The sequence below is a fragment of the Amphiura filiformis genome, chromosome 10 (assembly GCF_039555335.1).
Source record: "Amphiura filiformis chromosome 10, Afil_fr2py, whole genome shotgun sequence".
NCBI classification, from domain to species: Eukaryota; Metazoa; Echinodermata; class Ophiuroidea; order Amphilepidida; family Amphiuridae; genus Amphiura; species Amphiura filiformis.
Genome location: NC_092637.1, coordinates 64,253,725 through 64,277,996, shown reverse-complemented (window position 1 = coordinate 64,277,996; position 24,272 = coordinate 64,253,725). Strand labels below are relative to the sequence as shown.

The following is a 24,272-nucleotide window of genomic DNA, read 5'->3' as shown; positions in this document are numbered from 1 at the left end:
ACAGAAAATCTACCCGCTTCGTCAACGGCAAAAACCTACTCCGAGGTTTCCGTTGGTGCAAAAAGGCGTTGCGTTGGAGGCTGTTTCCACAGGAGTGATTAACGGTTCCGTACCGTTTCCAAAACGGTATTTGGCTCTGTAGAAACACGCTAGGCCCGGGGGTCTTTTGGTTAGAGCCTAGCCTATAGACACCGAAAAAGGGGGGGGTCTTTCAGCATGTTCAGTGATAAGGTCCCAAAAAGGGGGTCTTTCTGTGCGTCGGACTTTGGAAAAGGGGTCATTCAGTGAGACTGTTTGGGAGAAATTTTGGGTCATGATATAAAAGTTGATCAATACAAAATTTGAAGAAAAAAAATGAAAATTTTTGAAAAATTTGATGAAAAATTGGGGTCATTCAGTGGGAGATTACAAGAATTTTCCCCTAATTATTTTTTAAAAGGGTGTCTTTTGGTGACGGGAAACAAAAAAAGGGGGTCATTGGGTGAGAAGGAGTTCAGTAAAACAAAAAAGTGGGTCATTGGGAGTTGAAAAATGGGGTCAATGTGGTTGCACATCCCCGTCACCAATTTTTAGTGAGTGCCCCTTTAATCATGATAGTGTTCAGGTACAGGTAGCATGCGGCATCCCACGGAGGGGTAAGATGTCCCACGGGGCAAGCAGGGAAGACAGCATCCAGCATTTCCCCCCGGAGCGGGGACAGACATGCGGCATCCCACAGAGGGGTATATATATAGATATCCCACAGGGCGGGCGGGGGAGGCAGTATCCGGCATCCCAAGGAGGGGTAAGTTATTCCACGGGGCCAGCGAGCGGGGGAGGTAGCCGTGGTCCGTTTCTAACACCAAATCAAGTAAACAGAACGACACAAAAAACTTGCTTCAATTGTGATTTATCATGTTTATGTAGATCTATTGTTTTAAACAAATTTCAAAGACTTAGGTCTTGTTCAAATTGCCATCATATAAGTACCGGTATATTCGTCTAAACTAGTATTATAGTATATAATATTATACTGAGTATTATAATATAATACAATCTTTTCACCAAACGTATAATACACGAATGCTTCAAAAGCGGTTAAAAAGTCAACAAAATATATCTGAATACGTAAACTATTTGCATGCTTCTAAAATTCATAACCTACACTCCAGTCAAACAAAATAAGTTATGTTTAAAAAATCACGACATGAGCAACAAGTTATTTCACACCAGCCATAAAAAATCTTTGGGATAATATAATACCGTACGGTAGTTATGTTCGATTTGGGTCCACAAAACCTGAAAACTTTGGAAGTGCATAAAATATTCAACATGATCAAAAACTAAACACAATCAATCGCACATCAAAGATTTGTTATAGAGTGTAAATTGAATTTAGATATAAAATTATGCGGAAGACATGATTTTTAGCGTGCATTGTGCAGCTTTTTGCAAATTCATTTTAAAATACATGTAGGCCTCAGTAACTATTGGCGCTACTTTCCTGACATCTGAAGTCTCGGAATCGGAAATGATTCAGGGGCATAGCCTGGGCCCCTGAAATTTTCAGGAATAAAATGGATTCGGCCTTAAAATGACTAAAAATGTGACAAAATTTGTCAATGGGGACGAAAACATGGCTTTGCCACCACCCAGGCCCGTACGCAGGATTTTTTTTGGGGGGTGCTGATTTTGAAAAAGTGGACTTTTTTCCAAAGGGGGGGGGGGCGATTTTGTGGAAAGTGGACTTTTCCCCAAAAATTTGGACCTTTTTTGACCAAAAAACGTAAAAACCTGATTTTTCTTCAATTTTGGGACTTTTTGTATACTTTTGCAAATTTGGGGAGGTGCGGTCGCACCCCCCGCACCCCCCCTGCGTACGGGCCTGCCACCACCTTACACTAAAATCCTGGCTGCTGAATTGATAGCATGGTGCTACTTAAAATGTGCTTACTACTTACTTATTTCGGAATGAAATTTCAAGCTGCAAAAGTTGCAAACCTAGGGACCGTTCACAAACACTTGTTAGGGGGCCCTGATGCAAAAAGGGGGGCCTCAAAATTTTTGACCCTCAGAGGGGCTGAAAAAAAATGACCTGGGAAAATAGAGTATATGCTTTTCTATGGGGTTAACCCATATTTCATGTCAAAAGGGGGGCCTGAAAATGTTGAGGTCTGTAAAGCGGTGGGGGGGGGTGGGGTGAAAAATTTTATCGATAAAATTTGTTTGCATCATACCCCCCCCAACAAGTGTTTGTGAACGGTATTTTTAAGGCCCGGTATATATTCGACGTAGAATATTCGACGCAACATGTCTTCATTTAATTTTAATCTTTTCCCATTCTATTTCCAGTCACGCTACATGTATTTCTAAACGAATGTTTGATGATGTAAAATGATAAAGATAATTAATTCCAGGGCTGTCAACTCTCACGTATTGGCCGTGAGTCTCACGCATTGGGTCACTTTCTCACGGTCTCACGCCAAGGTAGTATAATCTCACGCCAAGGTAGTAAATCTCACGCAAAAAGCTAGAAAATTAGTAAAATCTCACGCATCGTCAAAATAATTTGCTCTCCCCCACCCCCACCCCCCTTTTCAGGTTATCGCGAGCGCCGTGGCTCCACTAATGGGTCAAAATGAACATAGTTGTCGGTAAAATCCCTGTACGCCTCGTGTCTCACGCCAAGCAATTCCAAAAAGTTGACAGCCCTGTTAATTCCCACCAGACATTTGACATCAAATATATAAATTGATTTTCCGTCAACAAACATTCGTTAAAAGATACAAATAAATTGAAATAGATCGGATTCAACTATACCAATAACAACTTAATCATGTTGCTTGATCTTTTTAATTTATCACATTTTGATGTCTTTCAATGATTTCATATGAAATTAAACTTATTTAGGCCCTAAAGATTCTCCATGGATATAGCATGATAGTTAATACAAATATTATTCTTAACAATATTTCAATTAAATTGATTAGGCCCTATAGATTCTCTATCATTCGATGGGGTCCATGCATGATAGTTGATACAAATATTATTCTAAAAATAGATAGGACATTGTCCTCATGATATCGCGTCAGAGAAGATACCCTTCCCACAATCCTTTGCAACATGTTACACCACCTCATGTGATAAAAAACACACTCCTACTGACTTCTTTAAAAATTCAGACTTCTGGCTATACACTAGGGATTGTTAGTGCCATAAATTGCTAGATTTATAATAGGAAGACCTCTGTTCATTGAGATATTTTCTCGGAAACTAAACAGTCACCTATTATAGTGTTGAACTGCACAGCCGGCAGCCCTCACCTCAAGTAGGACAGGAAACTGAAAACAAAATGCATTGTGGGAAGTATACTGTGATATCGCATGACCTGGTCATTACCATTTCCACTTTGGTAGCTAGGTCAAGGGCATGCACACAATTGGTTTCAAACATGTCAAAGTACATGTAGTACCATTATTTTCTACAGTCCCAAAGTCCATGGTAGTACCAACTTTGCATTTCTTTAAAATGAATTTATATTAAAAAAAATTCACACACATGCATTATATTATAACCACAGGTTAACATGGTTAAGGCACATGTCTTTTTAAAAATACACGGTAGGCTAGCTGTTATTAAAACTGGCAACAAAAAGTCCTAGTGAACATGGTGAAATATGCCTTTACAAAACAGTACATGTAAATGCAGTGGTGGCACCAGAGGATAACCCCCCCGAAAAAACAAACAAACAAAACTATAACTGCCCAGGGCCATCATTGCAATTCTGAGAAATCCGTATCAAAAGATACACGTTGTAAATCCGTATAGATGAAAACAAGCACTGACATAATTTCCTGAAACTTTTAACATTTCCTGAAAATGTGTATTTCCCTATACTTTGTACAGGGAAGATCCAAAATTTCCTTAAGATTTACATCCCTGGGTATAGCAATTGCAAAATTACATGTACCGGCAGACAATACTTAATTTAACGATGTGGCCTTTCACAATTTCCATTATTTTGAAATTTACTTTTAGTTACATATTAAAAACTCATGATTGTGCCCTCCAGCATGGGCTTGGGGTAAAATGCCCCCCACAAATTCCCAAAGGGCATGGCAAAATAATGCACCCCTTTTTTTTGGCACAAATTGATTGCCCCTCACCCCCAATTTTTACCTCTCCCAGTCCCAGGGCTCATAATTAATTTCCATTATTTTAAAATTCACTTTTAGTTATTACCATACATGTACGGTATTAAAAACTCATTTATTTGGGTTGTGCAATAATTATAAGCCCTCCTGCATGTGCCTGGTGTAAAACTTCCCATGCCAAAAAATGCACCCCTTTTTTTTTTGGCACTAATTGATTGCCCCCACCCCCCGATTTTTTCCTCCCCCAGGGCTCATAATTATTGCACGGCTCAATAAAGTTCATTGATTGTTGAGATGAGCCAAGGAGAACAAATCAGTACTCTATGAGCTCAGAATCTGTCATGAGCTAGATAGCTTTGCTTCGGCAAATTTACAAGACACTAGTCTTGAGCCATGTTCCATAATAGGTTACATGTATAGATACGCCTCAATATCACCCTTGCTCTTTTCAACAGGGAGTATTAATAAGCCATGGTAGCGTATTCTCTTTTCATGACCATCGACACCATCTATGCTATCAATTATGATCTTCGGACTGGGAGTGGGAACTCCAAAGAACCTTTTGTGGTTCAATACAATGGTATTTGAAGGTTTTTTTACATTTTCAATCACCATTTTGAGGCTTCCTCTGGCACATTTTGAGAGACCATATCTATATCTAGGCAGCTATAATTGACTTTTGCTAAGAATAAGAGGTCACCTGGTGGTCTTTCTAATGAAAGTTTGCGATTTAAAGTTATTTATGTCCGGTGACTCCGGTCTCCAGATTTTAGTCACCACCACCACTGCCACCATTATTATTGTCCTCTTCACTGTCGTCTCCATTACCACCTGTCCACTTGAAGATCTTCACAACACTCTTCTCAGCCACCACAACGCTTTTGTCGCACAAAACCCCAACCCCCAGGGGTGCCTTGACATCATTTGTCACACACCCTAAATGTTCACCGGTAAAAATTTGGTATCGGTGGATTCCGCTCTTTCCCGGAGTCTTTCCGGTAACTTGGTTTGCTACGTAGACCTCGTCGTCATCACTACAGCATACGCCTCTGGGTCGCCATGTTGGCATCCCAGGCGGTGGTTTGAGTGAATGCAACACTACTCCTGCTTGGTCTATAATCATGACCTTTTGCTGCGACCAAGAACCAATCACGACGTACCCATGGAGAGTCGTCGCCATAAAGCCTGGGGGAATCCGAACCGAGATGGAGTTCAGATGGCATCCCTCGCGTGCCGCGCTATGAATGCTGACGTAGAAGTTGCCAGCCCCCACTAGGACTTCCCCCTTGGAATCTGTGGCAATACAATACAAACCAACATCATCCACATCCGATCTTTCCCCATCAGGCGAGAAAGCTGGGAAACGACCTATAGACTTTCCTTCCGGGTCATAAACCTTAACATACGGGGTCTTGTCCGTGACTAAATACTCTCCTTCAGAGCTCACGGCAACATCCCACGGTTTCGAGTCCGAATCCCACTTGTTCCCTTGTTTCGTGTCCACTGCGAACTTGAAATCTCCTTTGCTAGTATAAATCTTCACCTGTCGTGTGTCGTAATCAGCCACAGCTATATCATTGGTGACGGGCGAGACCGCAACACCTCGCGCGTGTTGTACCTTCCCATCGCCGTCGCGACCAAATTCGTGAGCAAGTTCTAAAGTCTCTTCATCTGAGGGTTTTTCAGTTTTCATGATATTGATATGATTTGATGCATCCTTGAGATGATTTGATGCATCCTTCGGATGATTTGATGCATCCTTGGGATGATTAGGTGCATCCTTCGATGCATTCTTCGGATGATTCGATACATCCTTCAGATGATTCTGTGCATCCTTGAGATGATTTGGTACATCCTTCAGATGCTTCGGTCCATCCTTGAGATGATTTGGTGCATCCTTGAGGATGCCTGTCCCTGTTGACTTAGCAGGTAAGGTTATTCCATGACGAGCAAGACTTGCAGCATCAAAAGCTTCAGCAGGTGGCTTCACATCATGAGACCAAGAAACCTTCCCTCGCGTTCCAGGTCTTGTGATCACATTCCCCATATCTTCGGCTTTAAACATGTCGACACACGTATCGTGTTGTCTGAACGCAATTTTAGCGTGCGCTTTACTGATCACAGTAGGCTTTATCTCTTTTAACCGTTCCAATTTACGCGCCAATGTTGCGTAAGTTAACGCGACTTCATGCTTGGTTGCCGAATTAGTAACCTGTTGCGCAACCCTGACAGCATTGCCCAAACGATCCCGATCTTTCTTCAGACACTCCATATGCCCTTGTATAATCTGTATCCGCTGTTCTTTTAGTTGTTGTAGTCTTTTCATAGAATTCTCGCGACATTGCCGTAGTCTTCTCTCAAAATCAATTCGTACATTTTCTTCGGCTCTGTCCATGTCTTTCAATAGATCCTCATAACATGAGTCGAGATCGTCTAGCACAGTCTGCCCCTGACCAAAATTACCATCAACATCCGACTTCAGATCTTGACATTCTTGAGTCAAAGTCTGCATGTTCTGTAGTCTTTCTTGTACAGCCGTGTCCAAATCTTTCCCAGTATGATCCGGCTCCGGATGATCCGCTGCTAGACATTGTGAACAGCAGGGAGCCTCACATGTTACACAGTATAGCGATACAGGTTCATTTTCATGCTTGCGACATATGTCCAAGCCGGGTATACCGGTGCGAGCCGGCATAGTGGATTTACACGTAGACGCCGGTGGCAACGCCGCTGCCATTACGGTACAAATAAGCTTCTATTTTCATTAGTAAATTGTTCCCAATATTAGGGGATTTTCGTGTACAAGTAGTTGTCGTCACCGGTATTGTGATGTAAACGATGTCCTCAAAAATGGTGCACTGTACAGCTGATTAACCATGACATTGATCTTATTCTATGCACACGGCAATACATGTACTATCCCGCTGATTCGCCGCACGTACAGTACTACAAGTACGTCTGTATGCTCAATACAATAAAATGCACCATACATGTACAATTTGACTGCACAGTGACATTTCCATTCCAATCAATGGGCCGTGGCAAGTGTGTTGTGCTGTGTTGTGCAATCGCTTTACGGCACACCACTATCGCTATATACTCATTACTCAGTGATGCAATGTGTTTCTAGACTATATCCGGTGGCGGAAGGGGAGCAGTCATTATTTACACCATGGGGAATGGAGAATTTAGAGGGGGGAATGCGACATTTTTTGGTGAGCAAGAGGAGGGAATGCGAATTTTTTTTGCCAGGAAAGGGGGGAATGGAAATGGAGAAATTTCATAAACGTAATGAATGCAGAACTTGATTTTTGAACGGAAACGAAGGGCGAAAGCGAAATTTTTCATAAAATTGAAATCCTCCATTTCTCGACATTCGGTTTACCAAAATATGGCCTGTCAAAATAGCGCGGAGAAGTTGCCCTGTCGATCCCGCAAACACAAAAGTTGGCAACCAAGATCTTTCAAACACCCCCTTTGCAATGATTTTTCATCAAATTTACCCCCTTTTTCAAGCAAAATCGAGGACAAAGTTTCGCCAAAAACAACCCTTTTGTGGTTTTCAATGACTAGAATTTCAAACACCCCTTTTTAATAACACTAAATATAAATTTCGCGGACAGTGCAAATTAAATACCCACAATTTCGCGGTCCTCGCTACTGGTAAAAGACCCCTCTGCGCTATTTGGTAACTCTCATTAGATCATGATTACCAACTTTTGTGTGTTCGGAGTTGGGAGGGGGGCGCCGGGGAATTAAAGTTGCCAACAACTTTCTTTTTATTATCTTTATTTTTGGCATGCAGTGATACCAGATAATTTTCTAATTACGATGTATGAATCATTACAGATTCATGTAAAATGTCTGATTGTCTTAAATATGTGACTTTCGGGTTAACCACTAACAACAAATCTCAGTGACACTAACAAAATTTGAATTTGATGATTGTTATACGACTCCTAGTCCAGATGAGCAATTAATTATGAAGCCATTTTCAAATAGCCTTTACCAAAAATAGACCTACTTGCCCACACACGCCTCGATTAGATTTTGAATTTACTTGAGGACTGTTATATATATCAAAATGTGAAAATATCAAATTTTTATAATTTGTCATAAAATTTGTATAATTTGTATCGTGAATTTCAAAAAATGAAAATTATTTGATATCAGAAAGACATTCTTCGTATTCAGAATGCAATTCGATACGGTATGTCTGATGTGCTCTCATGTCCCACAAAAAATACTGTCGAAACGCTCAAAACGCTCATTAAACCGTAATGGTCTAGAAGCATCCGTAAGAGTGGTCCTGCCGTCATGAACAGAGACGAGGGCCACGAGGGGCGTACCATTTAAGTCACGTGTATGACCCTCTCCAGCTCAAGACAACTTGCCTCAGTAGGGATGCATGGAGCTCTGTTACCAGCAAAGAGGACGATGGGATACCAATCACTCCGATGTCATCCAAACCTGATATGATGAATATCTTCACAGGTGTAATCAAGAGTAGCGAGTCATTTGTTTAAAATGTAGGCCTACCCCATGACAAAAGGGGGGGAAATGTTGGCAGGCCAAAAGGGTGTAGGGGGTCACAGCACCATTTCGATATTACTGGCGTGTTTAAGGGTGGAGGAATATTACAGGCCCGGGTTACAGGCATGTCGAAAGAGGGGGTGGGGAAAACTTCCGGCAAAGATGTTTTGGAACTTTGAAAGGAAGCAATCGATTTTTGGCAGACCATCTTGAGATTCACCACTAGGGGTACACGCAAATATTGGACAGTCCCTAAACCATGCTATTTTCTTGTATGATATACTAGTCTTTAGGGAAAAACAGCTATCACAAATCCTTGTGTGTAGGTGGTGTGTAGTTTTGACGTGCCGTGTGTTGCACTTTCGACCTGTATAATTAAATGCAATGTCTTTAAGGGCGTAGACCACCAAATAACTTCTCCATTGAAAAGCACGTAAAAGTCCATACCAGGCGTAGCACGTTTTCTACCTGGCGTGACAATCAGGGCCAGATGGGCCCGCCCCCAAAATTGCCCTGTGCATCTTCCTTTTTAGTCCAAAAAAACACCATGTTTTGGGCCAATGATGGTAAAATTGCAATTTTTTGTTCTTCGCACGCACTAGTCTGTTATAGAGCAAAATCCAGCTTCAATTTGGGCTAAAATAGTCTGAAATTGATTTTTTTTCCCGCGCAAATGTCTTCAAATCTATGCTCGTCCGCCTAAACCGCGCTGACGCCGTCGATAGTATAGTAGGGCCTACAAACTTGGCCACTTGAGTGCACATGCCTTCCTCACGGTGCGTTTGGGGGGCCTCCGAAATTTTGGCCTGGCCCAGGGCCCCAGAAAAAAGATAAATCCAGCCCTGGTGACAATATTTGTAACTTTTTACGTCATCCCTGTTTTATTTAAATTGAGGAGTGATTTTTAATTTAAGCTTCAATTTTGGTTAGCTTTACGGATTCAATTTTTATTAAAAAATGTTGAAAAGCGACGCCGCTCTTTCAACGCCAAAACTAGCATTAAACCATGTTCCATTAGAGTAATTCTATTCGGACACTCGGCCTACTTTTCTTGTGACATATGAGTCAATTTGTAAGCGCCCGTCCCGGGGGCGCCCGTTAGCAAAGTCATACGATTGAATTGACCAAACTCACGAAGAACAGGACACCATCACCACATTGTCATTGTCAGGCTATTTCATTCATTTGTCTCCAGTAGCTTAGGCTATTGTCTCCAGTACATACTTTTAACGAACTCATCGCCATTGCACCTTTCGCGTTGTGATTTGGTGTAATGCGCCCTTAATACGGTACTACGGAGGCATAATAGGGCCGAAAGTGCACTTCACACACCTACACCTGAAGTGACGGGTATGTGCTTATCGGTACAAAAGTTGTTGTTTTTGGGGTTTTTTTTTAAAGGGGTGGGGGGTTATTGGATACAAAAAAATGAAAAGGGGGTAAATGTTTTTTAAAAGAGTGGGTCATTGGGTATAAAATTTCATAAAAGGGGTCATCAGGTAGAAAATTTTGAAGACAAAAATGGAGCAAATTTCTTGTTCCAACTTTCCCAAATTTCCAATACAAATTTGTTGTTGAAATAAGAGAATTTGAAAGTTTCTGCATTATTTTGTAGCATTTTGATATTACAACTAGGGGTCATCGGGTAGACGCATCTAAAAAAGGGGCCATAGGGTAGCTACTCCTAAAGGGGGGTCATCGGGTATGACTTTTAAAAATAGGGAATCATATTCGATTTAAAAAAAGGGGGCCTGGGTAGGCACGCACCGCCACTTCTAAAGTCGATGGTCCAACCCCCCACCCCGGGGGTGGTTTAACTATAAGAACTACAGAATCCCGAGGCTTTAAGTGCACACCCCTAAAGAGGAGAAACTTTTCAATGAAGGAACTGTCTGGATTTCCAAGTTTGCTTTTTAAAAACGACTGGAATTCTTGTAACCAATGTCACTGGAAATAGCTTGGAAATGCAATTAAGGGGGTACTACACCCATGCCCAATTTCGTGCCTATTTTTGCATTTTTCTCAAAAATTATTTCTCTTTCAAATGGTTTTTGGTTCTCTAAAACTTGACAAAATATCAAATAATGAAATCTTTGGAAACAATGAATTGTACGGAAGACCGAGGCAGGTAACGAGCCTGGTTAACAAGAAACTGGGACTCAATTTTACCAGGTGGAACCCAAGAGTTTGCTTTTTGGTATATTATTTTCATACTTTTTTTCTTATAGGGGGACCGGGGGAGTAGGCCTACAAAATGAACTTTATCTGTCATCCCCACCCTATGAGAAATAGAAAAATATTGTATTCTTTCAACTTCATTTGTAGTTTTCTTGAGTAGATGCAGTGGCGGCACCAGGATTTTTTTCGGGGGGGCATCATGAATTTCAGGGGAAAAATCAACAAAAATGTTTGGGGTTTTGCCCCTAAAAGTGGAGTGGGGAACTGGGGAGGGGGCAAGAAAATATTTGGGGAAATGCCCCCCCCAAGTTCTCAAATATGTTTTCTGGATGTTATTAAAACGTTTTATATCCTTTATATAACCTGACCTCTATGCCTTTTCAATTTCAGTTTTTGCTATCTTGAGTAGATGGCAAACTTCTTATATAGATATAGAACAGCCCTTTGGAGATTTCTACAAAAGTTTGTATAAAAGGTATATTATGAAAATATAAAAATAAAACTTTCTGTGGTCACACACCCCCACCTCCCCCCTCCACACACACACCCCCACACATTTCTCCTAACACCAAAAGACCATTTTGTCTGAGTTTTAATTCAAGAAAGTCGAGGAAAACCAATTACGGTAATACTATACTTATTATTTTGTGTTGCTATCTTCGGTAGACAGCAAGGGTTCTTTTTTCAAAAAATGTGACACTACCAAAATAACTTTCCTGTTCACCCCCTTTTTGATAAATTAGAAAAAAAACATGTAGCACATTTAAAATGGCCTATTTTTTATCTTGTCCAACTTCAAGAAATCAAATATTAACATTTCCCATTTTAGAAACTTTTATTCAGTTCGGATATTGAAAATGAACTTTTCCGTTTCATTCAAGAGAGCTTGATTCATTATGTTTTGAACAAAATAAAGATTAAAATATTTTTATTCATACCGGCAAAAGTTAATTTTTATTCTGCAAAGGAATAAAGTCGGTACTAAGTCTGTAATGTACCCCATCCAATATCCCTACCTTTTACCCCTCCCCCACTGCCCACAAATATTTGAAAATATCAAAAAGACTCTTTTCCCTTGATGTTTTAGCAGGTTCTGTTCATTCCTGTGGTTTCCTTCTAAGTTTGGAGGGGGGCACTTTAAAGGTGACGCCTATATGTACCGGGCGTATGTAGTGCTGAAAAGACCCCCTTTTCAGCATCGCTGTCACCCAAACTGACACATTTGAGTCATAGTCCTGAATAATGCCCGGGAATAATGATCACCCAAACCCTTTTCCAGCCCTCATTTTCAATTAGAACTGTCATGTCAACAACCTCTATTATTTTTTACACCTGGAACCATACTATTTAAAAAAAGGGGCTAGGCTACGTACTTACCTTTAAAAAGGAGCTACCATCAAATTGTTGCTAATAAGCCAGATTGTTGATAAAGTTATATAGAAATTATATATACCAGTACCAGGGGCGGTCAGTATGTAATGAAAGTTGACCTTTGACCCCATATATTGAATATTTGGATGGAATTTCTTTATATGAACACATAAAGACTGTACCTTTGTCTTTCAAACCAAATGTGTAAATGATATCATCTATCTACTTGACTACGTACGTAACAGCACTTTCCCGCAAACTTTACGGTTATTTACCGTAAAATTGAATCACTATTTCATTGAAAATAGGCATGTTACTACGAGGCCGGTCGAGTGCAGATCCGTTGGAACACGCTTTTCCATACGGAATGAATGCTAACCTCATCGTGACATCATCCAAGCAGCAAAGTTCATTACCCATTGAAAAAGCGTTATCCGACGGATCTGCAGTCGAGCATTCTGCTACCATTAGACTGTATTAGAATGTCACACAACCTAATCAAAGTTGCTATATGCCTGCTCATAGACTACGCAAAAATGTTTCCGCACTTCTTTTAAAAAGGAATTGAGCTAATTCGTCAAACCCGACCTGGATACCTTCTTTCAATGATTTTAACGGCACGAAAAAGGTCATGATCAAACTCGCGCAATGCACTAATAAACTCATCGTATGCATGTACATCTTTAGTTTTGAGAATTGCGAGTAGTATTTTGACCCTTTCTCCAAGTCCAGATATCCTGTTTATCTGTGCCACCTCGTCATCAGTAAGAACCTGTCTATTTTGGAGTCGCAATACAATATTGATTGGATTCAAGTTATTGTATAGGTCTTCCATGGCATCATCAAGAATCAGTTGAAACATCTTAAATGTCTGGTGTGTAGACTTACCAGATGATGACGGGTTCATATCTGAAATTATATAATAATAACAGAGTTGTAGACTTGTGTGACTTTGACTCAAGTCATGACTCGAGTCACTATTTTTGTGACTTGTAACTTGACTTGCAACTTTCGCAAAATGACTTGACTTTACTCTCCTGTTTACATGAATATTAGTACAATTGCATCATGAATTATCCAGTGGCTGGACTTGTGGCCAATTTATTTATTTTTTTACTATGGCTATTGCTACATAAATTTTCCAAAAATACTAAAAAAATAACTGTTTTGAAAACACATTTGCTGAATGCTGACACATTTTGAGTGAGCTTGAGCAGGGTGAACACCATGTACCAGATCTGGTGAACATTGAATAGCTCTTTGTGTCTGGTGCCATTATGCTAAAAAGTACATTTTGCTATTGTAAGTTCAACTTCAAAGTTATAAGACTGCTGCTTTTACACTGAGATAACTGAAAGAACAGCTTGTTATTAAAGTTTAGGGAACTGCAGAATCCAAAATAATTATAAAGCTTCCCTAGAACATCCTAAATGTCATGTTCTAAGCTGTTATACCTGTATCAGTACAATTATTTTGCCTTTCCTTATGCAGTCTCACAAACTTTATTTCAAGATGTCCTTTCAGTTCGTAATTCGCCATCGAAGTGACGTAATAAATCGGATTAACTACCAAAACAATTTTTGAAATACCGCGCTGCATTGGTACGTTCACACGGTACCTCTGCATTGAGCCATTTGAAGCTGATCACTCGCACCTGTAAGATTAGTGTATTCAATCTATGATTATATACACAGGTGATGAGTACAACCTGCTTGTAGTGTAGTGCAATACATTCAAAAATTGTTTTACCCCATTGCTATGGTAGTTAATCTGATTATTACGTTACTTCGACAGCGAATACCGGAGATGCTGCAGTAGTGCAGCCTGCTAAATAGACCCCTGCAGCTGATATGTTGTTGGCAAGTCAAGTGACTTTGCTTATTATTTGGTATTCGCCGTAGAAGTGATGATGTAACAGGATTAACTGCCATAGCAATAGATGAATACAATCTTCCTCCAATGTTGAAAAACAGTTAGTACTTGGAGATTGTTTGTACTCACACTCACACAATACACCATCTGTCTGATATGTTTATGCAGAGAAGATGATAAAAGAGGAGGTCGCTCGCTGCCCACATCAAATAAATAATGTGTGCATCCGCCTATTGATGGAAACAATGATCTAATCCGATTGATCAACTAATACGATAAGTGGCTTTATGAAGTCACGACTGTCTAGCTCTAAACGGCGCATGCCCGGATATCAATTTGTTACGTCAGTTGACCGCGAAATATAATTTCTGTATTGTTTGGCATGACCGGCTGCTATAAGTTTGACCCGAGTTCCCTGTGAAAAAGACCATCACTTTTGATCCAAATAGCAATTTTGAACACGTTTGGACACAAAACGGGAGTATATGGAGAAACTGACACGAGTTTGAATTACTGATTACACTAGTTTTAAGTTTCCGTAAACAGCCGCAAATATTCAAATGGTTATCATTTAAATTTCTTTTTCTTTGACCTTATATTAATTTTACTGGAAAATTAATTATGCTTGACTTTCCATAACTTAACAAAACTTTGAATTTTTCAATGGGAGTTGCGATATATATAATGCTTTTTTTTTTTTTTAAAAATCATGGTCACCCTAGAGTTAGTATTATTTTTTTTAAAGAAAAAAAGCATGATTTGACTGCCAAATTGGGAAGTTGACCATGTACTTCCGTGTGTGGAATATCTTCTCCACTAAGAGAACTACTGAATCAGTCGAGCGTGTGGCGGATGAACAGATTACCACAAAGGAATAGTCAAGTGGTGTTTGAAGTACTCCAAACAAAGAAAAGTGAATGGAGGTTAACTGTGGGCAATCGGATTATATGTTCGAGCGACCTCCTCTTTTCTCATCTTCTCTGGTTTATGGCAAACAAAATGCAACAGGAGATTTACTCACTTTAGACCATTTTTATACATAAAACATCTTTTTCTTTGTACATAACTTTCTAATATCCTCATTGGTTTTTGGATTCTGTTTTGGACATTCGTAGCCAACACTTTTGTTTTATGCAAATGGTATTAACAATCGTGTCAAAATGGTCCACAAAATGGTGCCAATTGCAACTTTCTGATTTTTTTCTTCAAATACTCTGGGGACCCATCCCCCTCAGACACCCCTGCGTATGGATATGGAGGTGTCCATTTTGGCTTCGTTTTTTGACAACTGTACACTTATTGTTTTAAGTAACGATAACAACAATTAGTGTCAAAATGGTCCAAAGTTGAAATACTTTTAATACTAGACACAATATACAGGGTTAAAAAAAAAAACTTCCCCCCTAAAATTACAAAATATTTCTTTGCATAACTTGAAATGTGTTTGGTTGATTTGAAAAATTTAAAAACCTGTGAATAGAGGAATCTTTTTGCTACCCTCCCAATTTCCTTCTTTTTGAAAATCGTTTTTTGTTGGTCAAAAATTATCACATTTTCCAAAAATGATGCTTTCAGAAAAAGTTGCACTTTTCAACATCCTATACAGCGTTCGAAATAGGGCCGGTCAGCCAACTTTTTGGCCGGGCCGGTAACTTTCCTGACTAGCAGTCTAGTTGCCGGCCAGACTGGCCGGTAACTTTTTAAAGGTCAAAATATTATAACTATTCAAACACATGATTCATGAATGCATCTTCAATCTGTCATTATTTAAAATCACTCACGAAGCATGGTATAAAATTAATTTAAATTTGATCCCAACATAATCCTGATCTTGCCAGAAACATTTCAACGGCCGCTTCGACCAACCCAAGTTCTATTCTGTGTATTTATTATTTTAGTGCCTACGTATTTTATCATACTTGATTTGTAGTAACGTGATGCCCGTTTTGAATAGTCGAGTCGCACTCTGTCATCAGTGATGTGGATTATGATGATGTAGAAGAAGAAGTTACGATCACGGGGAGGGGTACTCGAATTACATTTTGACAGGGGTGTGCCACTGGAACTCTGAAACCTCTACCCAAATTTTAACCTAAAAACGGCTGATTTGACCATTTTATTTCTCAAATAGGGACCCATGTTTGACTTTTTACGGCTGATTTGACGACTTTGTTACCAAAGTTTCTCAAATCCATGTTTAGGGATTTTTTTCTCAAATCAGAACCAATGTTTAGGGATTTCTTGCAAAAAAAAGTGACCCGTTAGAGGGGCGCACATCCCCATGCGTGATGGACGTACCTTCATGATGGACGTACATGCAACAGTAGCCATTTAAGTATAGACTCTGTAACTTCTCCGTTAGTTACAGCTGGGACAGATTCCCAGGAACTGGGGTAAAACTACACGTAATCTACGCGTCCCCTAAGGTACTTGTTCAGAACTAAAATAAACATACAAGATACAAGATACAATGAATTATTATAATTTGCAGTTCATTTTAAATACTCATGACAAATATAATTCCTTGGTTTAATACGTCACTATTGAACTTGATGGAACTTTTAATTCACGGAAATATGTTGATATGTGTCCGGCTTAATTCCCCATTTAATTTAAGCTCTAAAAGTTTTGGCCGGTAACTTTTCACCTGGGCCTGTAACTTTTCAAAGTTACAGACCAGGCTGGCCTGTAACTTTTTGAGGCATATTTCTAACACTGATCCTATACATGTAATGTACAAACACGTTCTCGATATCAACGTGATCAATGTAAATTGCTAGTTAATTTGTCTTAAATTTTATGTATCCGATTACTCAGTCACCCATGCAATCATCTTTCAGTATAAAACAATGATTCATTGACATGAATTTTCAATTTTGACATGAATGGGGTTTTCAATCGGTGTTTCAAAAATGGTAAAATCACTATAGGAATAAAAATAAGGTTTGCAGTGTGATGCTTTCGCTGGCTTGAAGAGATGAAAAAATTACTTGCAAATTGTAGACTGAAACAGTTGCAAAGATCTATAGCAACGGCTTTCTTGAATAAAGGGGTATGACAAAGAAGAAATGGCCAACAAAGATTGGAGGTTGGAAGTCAGCATTCAGCCAATTAATTGCATGCAGCCAATCTCTTGTGGCCACATCATGAAATTCATTATGTTACACCTTTATCCAAGAAAGCCATCATTTTAAATCAAAATGCAAGATGCTTCAACTGACCCAATACAGGTACATGTTTACTCTTTTGGTCAAATTTATGCGTGTACAGCTCATTTCTCCTCCCTAGTGATTTTATCATTTTGAAACAACTGCTGATTAAAAACTTCAAAGAAAATCTCATTTTACGCCGAAATTAAGTTCAACAAAGCTTTGTTTTGCACTGAATGATGGTTGCATGGGTGCATGACGGATCAGAGACGGAAAGGTGAAGGAAAAAAAATCAATAATTAAATCAACCTTAACATTAATATCGATAATGTTTCGTACATAATGTGGTAAAGTGCAACTTTATCTGAAAGCATCATTTTTGGAAAATGTGATTATTTTTGACCAAAAATATTGTTTTTGGAAATGAAACAACATTGGGAGGGTTGAAAATCGATTCCTCTTTTCACAGCTTTTTGAATTTTTCAAATCAGCAAAATATATGTCAAGTTATGCAAAGAAATGTTTTGTAATTTTAAGGAGGGAGTTATTTCTTTTGAACCCTGTACTATTTCTGTAGTTCATAAATTATTCGTGAAAAAGTCTTAGGATGACCAAGCATACTGCGTATTGTGTGGTGTGGTCACTTTCATTGCAGTATAGACTAGAAGCCATGTTTTTAAACACTTTAGAAACTTGCTCAGTAAGGTATAGGGAACTACAACCATGCCTTTTTACTTGACTGTTACCCTTTTGCTTTGAATATTGTTGAATATAAATTGGATTCAGATTTGTGTGATTCACAGCCAGCCCCGGTTCTGGGGTTCTGTGGGTACTCATGCTTATCGGCGAACTTTGAAAACACATACCCCCTTTTGCATCTAATTCACAAAGTTTTCAGGTTAAGGGGACTCGATCTTTTGTGCATAATTATAGAGGGCCAGGGGATTCACTTTATCATTTAAAAAAAAATATTTGAAGAAGTCAAAGAGCCCTAAGAATAAAAACTGTAGTGTAATTCACGCCAGACCCAATTTATTTATATGAAAAAAAAATTTTTTTGTAATCGATCAAAAAACAAACGTTTTATATCAATTTTAAATTTAGCCTGAATCCGTAAATGTGGTACCTCTCGCCCCTTTTTTAGGTCAAGGCTGTTTTTACCATTATGCAGCGAACCATTGTTGAAGCTATTTCACATACATGTATAAAACATTTCTAGAGAAAGAATGATGCCATATACTGTTGAAATATCTTTTGTTGATTTCAAATGATAATTTCATAAAGTCGAAAATTTTAAGGTCAAATTCCTAAAAACAAAACATTGCGACGCTGATATTTCCCGACTTACGCAATTTCATCATCGTATCAGTGTCTTTATTATTTGTTTGAAACCTTTCCCAAACGTTTGTGCTATTTATGCATAAAACGACCAATCTATCTTTACAAAACGCGCGTCTTTTTTAGTAAACAAAAGGCTAAAGATGGCATTATGAGATTTATCTTTTATCATTACACTCCTCCGCTCAACTGCCACCGTGGTCGAACGGTAAAGCACTAGACCCGTAATCAAAGGAAGGTTCAAATCGCTGGTTCGAATCCCAACGAAGCCTGTGAAAACTTTTTTTTCTTCAAAATTCATGATCGCATTCCGAAATTAGTCACTTGTCGGTAAATCATGTGTCGTATCCTTAAAAATACCCTATTTTTAATGATTTTGCAAATTTTTAACCCTTTAACATAATAATGCCCCCTTTTCGCTAAAAAACGCGAACAACATTTCTAAGTAATATACCCCTTTCTGACGAAAACGCCTATAGGGTATAATGCACGGTACCCCTGTTTGTATGCGTTGTATATTGATGTAATGTGATGTAAAATGTGTGCCAACGGAGTGCCGGAACCGGGTTCACAACGACAGATATTTAGTATCTTTCAGTGATTATGGCAAGTGGAGAATCGCTCGAGCGGTGGCAATTAATTAGCGAGAGCGATTGCTCGCCTCAAATGGCAAGGCCTGGAATAGCTTGAAATATTCTGTATTGAGATCTTGGTTGACAATTAGTTTTCATTATTGCACTTACCTTTGTTTGTCACAGCCAAATCCTTTTCTTTTTTGGTACAATTATTGTTGCTATCTGAGCTCTCAACTTTTTGTTTGCCAGCGGCTCCTTGCAATTCTTGGGGATTTGGTTGAGGTAGTAGCTCTTTCATGATATGTGCTATAGATACATCAATGCGGTCCTTATCATTTTCTTTCCTCTGAACTGAAAGTGTTGCCATGATACTATCTACCTCGATATCATCTCGTGTCAAATCAAACTGGCAACATGAATTGCCTAGACCTCTGTTGATATGCGAGGAATTGATGTACTAAAACAAAGATAATATGGAAAATCAGTGGAAAATGTGGAAATTTTCTAAATACTGGGGGGAAGTGGGGGAAAGAAAAATATGGGGGAATATCCCTGTAATGCCGCCACTGCACACCACACCAATGAAACTTCACACAAAAAACAAACTCAACCTCTCAAAACAGTATACAACCCTGGATACCATGTATGAAAGAATGCCTGGCAAACAACTGATGGATACATCATGTATATAAAAGCACAAAAAGAACCTCTTGTGACAATTTACTTAATTTTGGGGATTTTGCCTCAATAATGGGGGGAAGAAAAATATTGGGGGTTGCAAATCCCCCTCCGATAGCAACCGATTTTATTCTATAATAAAAGCAAGAAGATTAGAAACAAACAGAAGGCTTCCGATTTTGAAATTTGCAAACATAGATAAAGATTTTCATGCAGAGAAAAATAAAATTAATAAATCTTTAGTGGGGAAAATTTTGGCTAAGACCAACATCCAATCAAAATTTAAAAACTGGAAATTTGAGTTTGTCCTGGTGTTGATCAAATCAATCATATCATTCCACACATTCTGAACTGCAGGGCATTCACAAAAGAAATGCGCATGGGTTTCAGGGATTGGAAGCAGAAAGCACAGTTAGGATTGTTCGATCTACCAATTTTGTACAAATGATAACACAATTGCAATGATCAGGTTTGCCATTCTTGATTCAGAAGATAAAAGGAGATAGAGGAGAGAGGAAGACAGTTAGGGGATATTGGCACATTCATTGATAAGGCCAAAAAAAAAAAAAAGGTTTGTCTCAAAGCTCACGAGAATTTTTATTCCGACTTTTTTCATGGTATTTTGAGAAAAAAGTCTGATTTTCGCTGATTTTTTCTGAAAAAAACTATAAAATTATTTTTTTTTTAAATTAAAAAAAAAAATTCGCATTTGTTTTTGTCAAATCGTGGGATTTTACAAACGCACGCTCAAGCTTTGAGACAAACCTTTTTTTTTTTTGGCCTAACAAAAATAGCACACTTCATCACACAGGGATGAAAACAATCACTGACATAATTTCCTGAAACTTTAACATTTCCTGAAAATGTGTATTTCCCTATACTTTGTACAGGGAAGATCCAAGCAAAATCAGGACATTATTTCCTGAAGATTTTTACATCCCTGATCACAACATACCTTTGGGGTTTCTTTAATTTGCCATAAATTCATCGCATTCTTGTCCATGACATCTCTAAGGTTAATTTCCAGTTTCTTGTGTCTGGGAATGTCGTAGACCTTCACAACACTATCTAGGCAAAGTATGTTATTCTTCTGTGCCATGAAGTTTTCCACAAACTGCATAAAAAATCATTAAAATGTTAGGAATCGCAGAATGCAAACTACTGCTCTCCAAGCTTGGGGTTCCAACCTTACAAGACATAATTTACTTAAACGTCAGACAACCTCAGAGCTGTGTTGAACATACTGTTTGCATCTACAATCAAGGAAATTAATGTTGGCACACTCTGGCATACTAAATGTAAATCGCCACCCCTCTCCCCCCAGTTCAATGTTGATGACAGCACTTTTTCCATTGGGCTCTCCAGTCTCCTCAACATTAATTGAGGGGGAATGGGGGAGGGAAGGGGAAAGAGAAGGTTTGTACTTCTCATCAAACATAGTTATACTAATTTCACTGAATTATCAGAGCGGCAATGAAGAGATTAATTAATGAATTAATCATAATTAATCAAATTTCCAGCCGCATTCTTCATTAACTTGTGGAACATCAAAAGAGACGTATTCGATTCCACAAGTTAATGAAAAATGCGGCTGGAAATTTGATTAATTATGGTTTTATTACTCAGAAAATCAAAACTGCAAATGAGAAACATGTAAAAATGACTTAGGCAATTAGCGTAGCAGGCTGACGATATAGAACATCATTCACAAACGTTCACAATGTACTTCTCGCACCTAACGATTATAAGGGATTTATACACTTCAATGATGTTGTATATTCAAACTTGCATCTACCACCTTTGAATATGCTTTTTGCATGGAGTGTGTAAATAAATAATGAGTTAGGTGTGATGCATGCATGAAAGGCTAACATCGTTGCACTTCTGTTGATGCCCATAGGTGCTAGTATGAACTTTCATTTGTATTCCGTCTAAATACCATTCTGAACCAAGCACATGAACCTCAAATTCAACCTTCTACCTCTTGTCAGGCAAACACAGAGATCATGCCAACATTAACATCCAGAAAACGGGAGAAATCAAACAAAAAATAGGGAGGTTTTCAAAATTACAAGCAACTACAAAAAGGCACTAAACTTGCCACAAAAGGGAGGTTGCCAAATTTGGGTGTCAAAATGGACAAAAATGTTTACAAAAACAGTGAGCCTCCCTCTAAAATAGGGAGGGTTGGCATCTCTGCAAACATAGTCCAAAGGTGCCTTAACGTACTCTGATTTTAAGGACTATTAAAAGAGATCTTAAATCATTACCTTGACATCACAGCTCTTCGATGCGTATACAGTCAATCTGATTTGTTTTGAACTTCGCAAATCAGCAGGAATGAACGGAAGAATCTGTACTCGAAGTTTGCTTCCTCCTAGAAAGCACCAGAAGCAAAAATGTTTGATTCGAATCGTGACTTCATCTTTTTTCAGGAGTGTGTCTTGGCTACTTCCTGTTTGGCCACCAAAGAATAGCTGCCATGATACATACGGACCTGAAAGTGATGCAAGTTTTTATTTATTATTCCTGAAATCTTTCAAACATGTATGCTTTATGAAAAGAATAATCATGGTAAAAATTATATGTGTGGTATTGATAAACGGGCCACCAATTTGTCATTTGTTGCAGCTTCCCCTTTTGATTCTATCTTAAATATTTCACAAAAACAAAAACAAATTTACTGAATGACAAACTAAGCACAGACCTGTCTCAGACATCTATGTATACCATAAAGGTATTTAGGCAGTGGCGTAGCCAGCACTTTTTCAGAGGGTGGGCAAGGGGGGGGGTAAGACAAATTTTAAGGGGGGGCACCTTTTGGCGACAAAATCAATGAATCTTACAAATGCGCGAAGCGCGTGAAAAAATTTGCCATATTGAAGCTAAATTGGTGAAATATGGTACAGGAAGTGAATAAATTCGGGCGAAGCGCACAAAAATTGGCACTTTATGGCAAAATATAATGTAAATTTGGTCAGAAACACAAAAAAAGTCTTAAATGTCAGGGCGGTCACCATCCCACGGGGAACAGTGGTGCATCATGCATTCAACTATTAAGATTAAAATATTTGGTATTATTCAGTGGCGGTGCCATGAGGGGGAAAATCGCCCCCAGTCAGAACTCTTGCCCCCCCACCAGTAAAAACCCAAAATTACAAAATTTCACCTTTTTGCGGTAATTTTGTGCAAATTTTGTTGATTTTGTCCCCCTGAAATTCACTTTGCCACTGCAATGCCCCCTCCCCGAATAAAAATTCTGGCACCACCACTGGTATTATTGCAAAAGTATGCTTTGAGGATAAAAAACAAAGTAAGTGTGGATTTTATATAAAGGCATAACCATGTGTACCTGTTATCTTTGTCCAAACCTCGAGATCTCTTAGTGCTAAATTTACTGCCGCATGCTTCACAGTCAATGTCACTGGTCTCAAAAACTGCAACCTATCAGGTTCTAATCGCACTATTGGTGCAATGATGAACTTGTCGCCTAGTGGTGGAAGCTTTGTTACTGGTGAAACAATGAAAATTGATATCTTTTTTGCCTTGTCCAAAGCTCCAGGTGGAATCTTTAGTTGTACAAGTCCATCTGTAATTTGTAGAGTGCCCCCATCGGGTCCAACAACCTTCGATATTTCATGCAAATTGTTTACTGCTTCTGATCTATTTGCAAAATCTATTGAAAAATACAAGAAATATTATTGCAAAGAGGGGAAATATAAGTTGTTTGAAAATTGTGACTTTCTCTAAATCATTATGATCAATGAATACTAACAAAAAAGCATCCGACTATAAACCGTCTCAGTCCGCGGATTCAGACTAGCAGCATGATAGTGATACTGTTTTCCCCCTGGTGGCCCTGTTCCCATAATATAAGTATACGCACTGTTTCATTCTACGCAAAGCATTACACTTTGTTACGCTTAAAATATTTCCGCAATGTCACCTATACGCTTTGGATATGCGTACACGCTCCACCTTGAAGTAAACAACTTCAGAGTGTGGACACTAGGGCCGGTTTATTGGTTGGAATTTTTTTTTTGAAAAAAGGGAGTCATTCAGTGGGGGCTCCAAGCAAATTGGGGATATTCAGTGTGAGAACGCTAAACATTGGGTGTCATTGGCTGTGATAAAGTAACTCTGGCCAAAAATGTGCTAAACTTAGCAGTTTTGAAGCTAAAGTGGCTTCCACAATATTAAATTTGTTCAAAGTGTGCAAAATATTGCAGATAAATTTTCATAAAAAAGTGGGTCTGGGTTATAGCTTTGCCTCAAAAAAGGTATCTTTAAACAGGCACATGATGCAATTGATGCATACCAATATAATGTGGAAATTGTATCACACTCATAATCGGAAGGTTATAAGCAGGGACAGGCAATTTGTGCGGAAAAAATAGCAAATTGCGCGGAACTTTTTTTCAGTGCAAATCATGTATCCCTGCCCA

At 38.8% G+C, this 24,272-nt stretch overlaps 1 protein-coding gene across 1 annotated transcript; it reads right to left on the bottom strand.

The window, feature by feature from the left end:
- Positions 1-11,666: 11,666 nt before the first annotated feature.
- On the bottom strand, positions 11,667-19,595 carry LOC140162360 (uncharacterized). Its single transcript, XM_072185572.1, has 2 exons — positions 19,318-19,595; positions 11,667-13,124 (listed from the first exon to the last, which is right to left on the bottom strand). The coding sequence occupies exons 1-2, from the start codon at positions 19,514-19,516 to the stop codon at positions 12,793-12,795; spliced, it is 531 nt and encodes a 176-aa protein (XP_072041673.1). The 5' UTR covers positions 19,517-19,595; the 3' UTR covers positions 11,667-12,792.
- Positions 19,596-24,272: the final 4,677 nt, after the last annotated feature.